The 8,918-nt window shown below is 60.7% G+C and overlaps 1 protein-coding gene across 1 annotated transcript in view; it reads right to left on the bottom strand.

Annotated features, from left to right (window-relative positions):
* The window catches only part of COL6A1 (collagen type VI alpha 1 chain), a 29,885-nt gene extending 22,875 nt beyond the window's left edge, over positions 1–7,010 (bottom strand). The window contains exons 1-15 of the mRNA XM_019628023.1: positions 6,779–7,010; positions 5,991–6,120; positions 4,360–4,560; positions 3,293–3,452; positions 3,076–3,204; positions 2,958–2,978; positions 2,758–2,778; positions 2,637–2,681; positions 1,776–1,829; positions 1,228–1,272; positions 1,077–1,103; positions 788–814; positions 656–700; positions 355–408; positions 88–150 (exon numbers count right to left, since the gene is read on the bottom strand). Of these exons, the coding sequence (XP_019483568.1) occupies positions 88–150; positions 355–408; positions 656–700; positions 788–814; positions 1,077–1,103; positions 1,228–1,272; positions 1,776–1,829; positions 2,637–2,681; positions 2,758–2,778; positions 2,958–2,978; positions 3,076–3,204; positions 3,293–3,452; positions 4,360–4,560; positions 5,991–6,120; positions 6,779–6,875 (1,119 nt within the window). The 5' untranslated portion in view covers positions 6,876–7,010. The remainder of the gene's footprint in view (positions 1–87; positions 151–354; positions 409–655; positions 701–787; positions 815–1,076; positions 1,104–1,227; positions 1,273–1,775; positions 1,830–2,636; positions 2,682–2,757; positions 2,779–2,957; positions 2,979–3,075; positions 3,205–3,292; positions 3,453–4,359; positions 4,561–5,990; positions 6,121–6,778) is intronic.
* Between the last annotated feature and the right edge of the window lie 1,908 nt (positions 7,011–8,918).

The raw sequence follows: 8,918 nt of genomic DNA, 5'->3' as shown, positions 1-8,918 counted from the left end.
GTGGAGAATCACTCCCAGGAAGACTTCTGATCCACACTCAGAAGGTGAGAAAGCGCCTGCCCCAGTCCCCGGGGCTCCATCACTAACCTTCTCTCCCTTCAGTCCGAACGCGCCCATGTCGCCCTTGGGCCCAGGGGGGCCTTGGATGCCCTGGTGAGAAGACGGCGAAGGTCAGTCCATGGTCTTAGCCAAGCAGCCAGCAGGCCACGCCCCGACGTAAGTCAAGTGCTTACAAGGCAGGTCTGCACATGGCACAGCCGCCCGTGACTTCGCAGAGAGCCCCAAGAAGGGTCTCAGCCCATGTTCATACCCGAGGACTTAGTCATAACGTATCTGTGACAGAAAGCGACTTACGTCGAATCCAGGCGAGCCCTTGCAGCCTGGCAGGCCGGGGAACCCCGTTTCCCCCTGGAAGGACGAAGGCAGGTTTAGTGGTGAAGCCTTTAGGCTCTGCCTCACCCATTCAGCCCCATCGCAGAAGATGCACCAAGCTTGGCCGGGCGGCTTGGGTTCCCTGGGACCTCAGCTTGTCAGGAGATGCCTCCTGCTTTTCCCACCACCTCTGAGTGCCCGGCAGTGCCCAGGTGCGGCCCCTATTCCCATGTCTGGGGAAGTGCCTGGCCCTGCCCTCAGCCCCCGCACCAGCCTGGGTTACCTTCATGCCATCGACGCCGTCAATGCCACGCTTGCCCTTTTCTCCCTGTGAGGGGCAAAGACCGAAGGCTCAGACGAGGCTCAGACAGCACCCACCCGTGGGCAGAACCCAGGTCCCCACCGCCACACTCACCTTGTAGCCCTTGGAGCCCCTGGAGCCCTGCAGAGACGAGAGGGAGGGTGAGGAGGGGGGGCCACCGCAGAGGGAATTCCCTGGAAATTGGCCACGTCCCCCCAGGGAGGCGGAGGAGGACCGCAAGGAGGGCTTGGCCTTCCAGGCCCCTTGGGACAGGCGTGCCAGCCAACCCCCTACCAGCTCGCTGAGGCCCTGCCACGCTGGGGACATGCAACGTCGTCCCTGTCCAGGTGAGGGGGCTGCTCTGCACCCAGAGGGACACGCTCCGAAGTTGCCCCTCACTCACCTTCTCCCCTCGGCTCCCTTTTTCTCCCTACACCGCAAACAGGAGGAAAGGGGGGCTGTTAATGGCCCAGGGCCCCATGCTCGGGGGCAGCTGTGATGTCCCCTGGCTCAGCCCCAGGAAAGACCACTGTGGAGGAGGCGGGCAGACGCACCTTCATCCCTTGGTAGCCGACAGGTCCCAGGTCCCCGGGCCTTCCCTGGAACACAAAGGAAGAGAGGCATCAGATGCCATGGGAGGCAGGGGCACCCCCACTCAGCCTGCCTGGCCCCCCCACTCCACTCGGGCCTGGCCAGCCAGAGAGACCGGACCCGGCCACACTGCTGGCTGGCACTCCAGGGAGACGTCTTGCTGTAAAGACTCCATCCCCACTCCTGGGGGGCTCCCGAGGCTAAGGGTCCCCAGGGAAAGCTGGGGATGGGTTGTGGGGGGACTGGCCACGGCCGAGGCAGAGGTCCTGGGACTTGCCGGCCGGTCCCCCATCTGCCCGCTGAGAGCAGCTGGGCCTGTGGGGAGAGGGACTGTGGGGGCATCGTGGTGTGGTGTGCTGGAAGGAACGGCTGCGGAGTGCACCCGCTGGCCCTCGCTGCCCATGGGACCGTGTCCTCTGAGGACTGCGACCACGATGCTCAGAAACTGGCCATCCTTCTGGAAGGTTCCCCAGCCTGTCCCCACCCTCAGGGCCGGGAGCGCAGCACTCACAGGGTCTCCGGCTTCTCCTTTCTCTCCTGGGAGGCCCGGCTTCCCTCGCTCTCCCTGGAACACAAAGCAGGTCAAGGTTAGGGGACAATCTCTTGCGTATTTCTGAAAAGCTGCTCATGTGGTTTTCAGGTACCTTCCCCGTCACCCGTGGCCCGTCTTGGTGTCTGCAAGGTCAGGTCCACGTGTCCCCTCCCTCACACCCCACCGGGCCATGCCGCCGCCCCACTGGAACGACCGAGGCCCCCGAATCTTTCTTTTCTGCCATCCTATCCTGTGCCCCATTCCTGCTGCTGTGTGGGCACAAGACCTCCCGGACAGAGGCTGCTCCGCTCCCATGGTCAGTGGCCATAGGCTCCTTGGCCACTGGAGCCCACAGTTTTAGGAGAAGCCACAAATCTGGACTTTCACGAGCAATGTCCCACGCTGTAAATACTGGCAACGAGTCTTGATCTTCGAATTCTCCGTTTGGGCCACCCTGGCCTGGGTTCCAAGGTGTGCCCATCCCCCGGGAAGGTCCACCTCCAGGGGCCAAGCACTCAGGGGACGCATTCTGTAAGGGCCTCTTCCTCCACCACAGGGAGGGGGCAAGGATGCTGTGGGACCGGCCCCGCTCCGAACGCCAGCCCTTGGCCACCCCACTGGCCTCAAGGTCACTGTGCTGGACTCCCCCACGGCTGGCGGGAGGGGCGCCTGCTCATCAAAGACATGTCTTCACTGTCCCCACACCCGGCCGTGTGGTGGGTGCTCAGGACGGCTGCCTGGGGCCCTGCTGTGTCCCTAACACCTGGGGCGTTTCTCCCATGCTTACTTGACACCCCTCTCTCTCCTGGACATAAACAGGGCTGGGGTACAGCCACTCACCTCGTACCCGGGGTCGCCCCTTGGTCCGGGAGGTCCTCTGGCGGGCTGCGAGACAGATACAACAGTCAGCCCGAGACAGCGTGCAGAGAGGCCCCGGAGGGGGGCGGGGGGCTACACTCACCTGGCACTCGAAGGTGCAGCACTGCCGGAGAAGGGACAGAGTGACACGTCAGAAAGCCAAGGCACAGCCACGGCGCTCCACAGGCCCACAGGTGCTCAGAGGGCGTGGCTCAGGTGCCCAGGGAAGGGGCGAGGGGAGGGAAGGGCCGGTGGTGACCCCCTGGGCAGTGGGGGTGGGGAGGGCTGGGGAGGGTATCTTACCACTTGCTCCACATTATTTTTCTGAAAATGAAATGGAAAAATCAAGTTAATTTATATTCACAGCTGCAGGGTTTGCCGGCACCACGTGTGGGAGGGTGAGGGTGCAGTGGCCGCTCACAATCATGTCGGTGATGGTGTCGATGGTCTGGCTGATGACCTGCTCCGCGTCTTGGCTCTGCCCCCAGTCGGCCGCCGTGAAGTTGCGCCGGTAGGTGTGGTCCGTGGCGATGATGCTCAGTCGTGGCTCCTGGGAGGACATGGCAGGAACAAGGGTGACCCTGAGGACAATGCCAGCCGGCTCCTCTGTGCCCACAGTTCCAGGCCAGGGCTCCTACCAGGTGGTCAGGCGTGATGGCCACCGAGAAGACCTTGATGCCCAGGTGCTTGGCCTCGCTCACGGCGTCCTCCAGGCCCCCGCACGGCTCCTTGTAGCCCTCCAGGGGGTGCCCGTCGGTCACCACAATCAGGTACTTGTTCTCCTTCAGGTGTGAGCCCCTGCGAGGCGGTGGGCAGCGGTGAGGCCCGGCCTGGCTCCCTCGGGTCATCTCTGACCCTTTGGAACCCGAGAGCCGAGACCTGGAGATGGGAGGTGACGGGCGGGGGCCAGACCCCCGGAGGAGGACCCAGACCCAAGCACTGCTCTGCAAGGCGGTCCTGTTACACTGGACAGTGTTTCTCTTTGTTGGTCTTGCTATAAAGTGGGGTCATAAAAACAGACATCAAACGGAAAAGAGTTTTGTGGGGTCACATTTCTGTAAAAGGCCATTTTGGAAAATGCACACACAGCCAGGGGAGAGGCACGGGTCCTCACCCACCCCGAGGCGTCCTGACATGGGACTCCCATCACAGGCAGCAGATGGGACGGCCGAAGATGTGCCCACCTGTGGGTGGGGGTTCTGGGGCTGGGGCCTGGCTAAACCACCGCCAGGAGCCAACCATCTCTGAGGGTTAAGGATGGCAGCTGCTGGCTGCTCGCCGCTACCAAGACCCCACGTGACGTGCAGAGCCAGCACTGGGGCCACCGATGCTCTCATAGGGGTCCCTTCCCTTTGCGTCCCGCTGTCTGTCTCTGTCCCTGACTGCAAACGTCACCTCTGCCTGGCCAAAAGGGAGGCAGTGATTGGGCACTTCAGGTCCCTTTGACTTTCGCTGGATGAGGAGACAGTGGCCAATTCGGGGAGGGACTCTTGGCAGCCATAAAGTCAGGCCAGGCAGTGGCACTAGGGCTGGTCCTGCGGGCTCACGGGCACCAGAGCTTGGTTTGCCCGTGGGCAGCCCCCGGGGTCTGGCGAGCTCGGATGACCATGCACAGGTCGGGGAGGTGGAGCGCCACCCGGGGACGCGGGCCTGGGCTGCTCCCTGGCCCACGGACGGGGCCACGCGTGCACGCGCTGGGCCTCACCCCACGAGCAGCTCCTCCAAGCCCTTCTTGATGGCGCAGTCCGTGTAGGTGCCCTTGCCGAAGTACTTGACCGCGTCCACGCTGGTCTTGAGCGCGTCGCGGCCGCCAGGCATGCGCGTGAGCCCGCGGATGATCTCCACCTCGTCGCTGTAGTGCAGCGCGCCCGCGTTCCACACCAGGTTGCGGTCACAGCGGTAGTACCTGCGGGCGCGGCCGGTGAGCGCCCCGGGACGCCCGCCCGCTCCCTACCCACCCACCCAGCGCACGCTGGCCGCCTCCGCGGGAGGACGGACGGCCGCCCCGTCCCACGACCCAGGGGGAAGCCGCTGGCTGGACTTCCTGTGCCGACCACGCGTGGGCCGGGCTCCAGCCAGCCGGTGATTGCCTCGACTCTGCGCCAGTAAAGCGGGCGTGGCAACGGGCAGGGGCAGGGTGGCAGAGGGCCCCAGACCCTCGTGGACGGCGGTGGGCGGGGCGGTGGGCGGGGCGATGGGGGTAAGGCCAGTGCCGAGCGGGAACCTGATTGGCTGCCTCTCTCTGCCCGTCTCCGGGTTTGCTCTGCCAGGGCCTGGACGTGGCCTGCCTGGTGGCCCACTCAGCTGATGGCGGGACAGAGGCCCCACTGGCAATGCTAACAGTAGCAATCACAAGAGGAGCCTACCCCAGTTCACAGGTGGGGAAACTGAGGCACAGGGAGGCTGAGTGAAGGGCCAAAGGCCCACGGAGGGGGTGCTGGCCCACACGGCACCGTCTCCGCAGCCCCTGGGGTCCCACGGCCCCATGGACCTGGGCATTTCAGGTGAGGTTGGGGTTTTGGGTCCTACAGCACTCTGCATTGGGCAGCTGCGCACCCTGTCCCTGCGGCCCCATTTGGAGGGGGAGGTCAGGGCTCCGGTCAGGGGGTCAGTGGGTCAGCAGGGACAGGGTGGGACTAGAGATGGGGCCCTGCACAAGCGAGGGAGGGAGTTGTGTTCTGACCTGTGCTCACCCCAACCCATGGCCCTGCCCTTCAACTGTGGGCGTGTCCAGCCCTTGGCCACACCCCCGCTCTCCACCCCACTCTCCCAGTGCTGCAGTCCTCAGACAGATGAATGAGTGAGTGAATGAATGAAGTGTGCCTTGCCCAAACCCCGAACCAGGCTGGTGAGCCCTCCAGGCCCCTCTGACTGGTACACTGGGACATTGGGTCCAGATGCAGGCTCTGACAGTCCACCTGGGCAGCGGTTAGTGTCCAGGTGGTTGGTGAGGGGTGCCCTCTCCAGGCACTGGACAGGGCCTCAGGGCACCCCTTAAAAATGTTCAGTTTGGGCTTGGAGGTGCAGTTCTTCATCTGCATTTGGGGTACGGAGCACCCACATCACAGCACCGTCCCTTCAGCCTCCCCGCGGCCCGTGCCTTTAGCTTCCCTCGCCCCGGCCTGCTCCATCTCAAGCTCCTCTCTGGCCCATCTGAACGGCTGTGGATGAGCAGAGGGGACCCGAGTGGCCAGGACAACGCTTCCCTTCTCAGACGGGCAACTTGAGGCCAGGCTTTGCCCCTGGGCCGTGGCAGCAGCGGCACCGGGACGGCCGGTGGTGCAGTTTCTCTGAGAGGCCTGGGGACATGCAGGGGAGAGGTCAGGGGATGTCTACCTGTCCTTCAGGTTGTCGATGAAGCGCTTCGTGAAGGACTTGACCTTATCCACCAGGGCGCCATAGGGTTTCAGCCTCAAGGCCACGCTCTCGGACGTGTCCAGCACGAAGAAGAGGTCCACCGGGCAGTCTGGGCCAAGGATGAGAGGAGACCAGCTGCTGACACCCTGTGCCCTCCGCTCCCACCAGCCACCTCCCTGGGCAGGTGAGCTGGCCGAGCCACCCGGCTGCACCGAGTGGCCCTCGTCCAGAAAAGCTGGCACCCAGCGATGGGGTGCGGTGGCCATGAGAGCCCCGCGTGGGTCCTGAGAGTTCCCCGAGCCCTCCTGGAAGCCAGGGAGCCCCGCCCTGGTCTGGACAACTAAGACTGCTTTCTCACTATGGTTCTAAGTTGAATTAAACACTACCAGGGCGCATAAAGCATCAGAAAAAGGTGTGTGAGAGCAGGTAACCATGTTCCTTGACTGACTGCCAGGCAAACAGTCAAATGGAATTAGCCAAGGTAGAGAAGGGACAGCGCTGGGCCACTGGGGCTGAGGCCCTGAGACCCGAGGGAAGTTCACTCTCCTCACCAGGGCCCATCCCGACTCGCCTGAGATGCCAGAGCCCAGGGGCCTAGCCGGGGGAGCCTGGACAGCAAGCTGGAGAATTTCAAGCAACCCCACACGTCAAGGGAAGGGGCCAGGTCTGCTGGGACATCACAGCTGGGTGCATCCCCAGCCCTGTCGCGCCCCCCCCGCCCCCCGCAGCAAAAGGCAGTCGGAGATGTAGGCGGCAGGTCCCCTCACCTTGGAAGGCGATGGCCCTCTCAGCTAGCGGGAGGTCCTGCGCAGCGGTCCAGCAGCCCTGCAGCAGCAGGGGGAGCAGAGCATGGGCCAACCTCATGTCACCGGCCTGCGTGTCACCATGGAGCGAGGGCAGGGGTCAGGGTGGACTGACAATGACCAGAGAGAGAGAGAGAGAGAGACACGTCTGCTCTGCCGGCCAGCCGGAGGTACAACCTCGGAGCAAGGGTGGGAGGGAAGGAGGGAGGGGCTGACGGAGGGAGCCAGGGAGGGGCGGAGCGAGGAGGGGCTGGGAGTCGGGGAGCCTGGGAGGCTGGGGTCGCCTCCGCTCCGGACTGAGTCACTGAAAGAAAGAGTCTCTGGTGTCTAGAGCAGCTTTGAGCCCAGCACTTCCCAGCTAAAGGATTTATTTACTGTCCGTGGGGACTCTTGTTCATGCCCAGTAGAACAAAAGTGCAGTCGAGTTTAAGATGTCTGCAAAAGAGCTGTAACCCCAAATGAATCTCCTTGAATGTTTTCGGCTGGTTCCAATACGCATCTTCGTGTGGGATTGGTCTGCGTGTTCACGGGTCCCCACAATCACCACTTTCTACAAATGACGATGCTGTTGGGTTAAATGTTTCAAATCCACTGCTTTGTCGGATTTCTGAGTTATTTTTCATATGTATATTTTTTCACAGTTTAGGCAAATACATATTTGGAAAAGATGTTTCATTGTTTACTCTGGGAAAATAAAGTCAACAAATTTATACATATACAGAGGGTGCCAAAAAATGTACACACATTTTAAGAAAGGAAAAAACTGTATTAAAATTTACGCTGATGGGAACCACTTTGAACACCTCTTGTAATTGCAGAAGTTAGACGTGACTTGTATTCATCTTTTGTTATCGGTATATATTGAGTATTACAATTTTAATAGTTTTTTCCTTTCTCAAAACATGCATACTTTTTTTTTGGCACCCCCTGTATATCTTTGAGGCTCTGCGTGGGTGGGTTTCAGATGTGGCCAGACCCACCCCTGTCCCAGAGAAGGTTCCAGACTTTTCCTGGAGCTGGAGTTATTGACACTTGTCTAATATCAGCCTAAATGGTTTAGTTTAAAAACATACAAATGTTGTATAACCATCATGAGGACACTTTTGAGAAATTTCAGAAGTCATACTACTCTGTGAATATTCTAGGAGTCCTTCCAATATTTTCTTCGCTTTCCCCACCTACTTTATGGGGGTTTACGAAGTAGCTGTATGGTAATTTTACCTGCTTCTGACTCCATCCACGTTGTGCCCTGGGCATGTCCCCAGTGCTCCGGGGTTTGGTGCTGTGACGTCCAGTAAAACAAACGGGGTTCAGGTCTGTGTGCAAAGCTGTTACCCGCTCATGTGGCCTCTCAAGGTCTGCAGAGATGTCCCTGCAGGTTTGGGAGAAGAACTAGAAAAATGGCAGAGGCCCAGTGGGGCGTGCACGGATCCAAGAGGGTGGGTGTGGCTGGGAGGGCGTTACACAGCAGGCGGGAGCTGACACACCGCTGTAAATGGGGACAAAAGAAGCCTTGCTGCACAGGGACCTTGAGGCCTAGTTTGCTGAACCCAGCGAGTCCCGCATGGTGTGTGACCAACTGGTGCGACTGCTCCACAGTAAGGAGGTGGGCGGCCGCCCGTGGCAACCCCAGCGCCCAGACCCGGCTGAGCATCTCCAGGGCAGGGCTGGGGCCGCCAGGTGGAAGGGTGCTCCTGTCGGGGCCGGTAGGAGCCCCAGGTGGGCCCGGCGGCGGTGCCTCTGGACTCACAAGGGCTCAGCGATGAGGTCTGCAGAAAACTGTTTTTCGTCTTGCAAAACAGGTGCGTGCTCATCATAAAAACTTACAAATATAGGAAAACATCATCTCGTTTCACCACCCAGAGGTAATCAGAGCTAACACTTTCGTGTCTCTGCACAGCTTTTCTGCTTAAACAGTTTTACAGGTGGGTAGTCACCTGGTATATATCTGCTTATACACCTTCGTCCGTGGCCTTTTCTGATGATAAAAGTGAGGCAAATGTACTAAAGAAAATGGGCAAAAGGAAATAAAACCCCTCCTGAACCCCACCTCCAGATGTCTGTGCTGGACTGCTGCTCTTCACCGTGCTGCAGGGTCCTCCTG

This window comes from Hipposideros armiger, unplaced genomic scaffold (assembly GCF_001890085.2).
Source record: "Hipposideros armiger isolate ML-2016 unplaced genomic scaffold, ASM189008v1 scaffold_745, whole genome shotgun sequence".
NCBI classification, from domain to species: domain Eukaryota; kingdom Metazoa; phylum Chordata; class Mammalia; order Chiroptera; family Hipposideridae; genus Hipposideros; species Hipposideros armiger.
The sequence above is the reverse complement of the archived record's forward strand: the minus strand, read 5'-3'. Positions and strand labels throughout refer to the sequence as shown.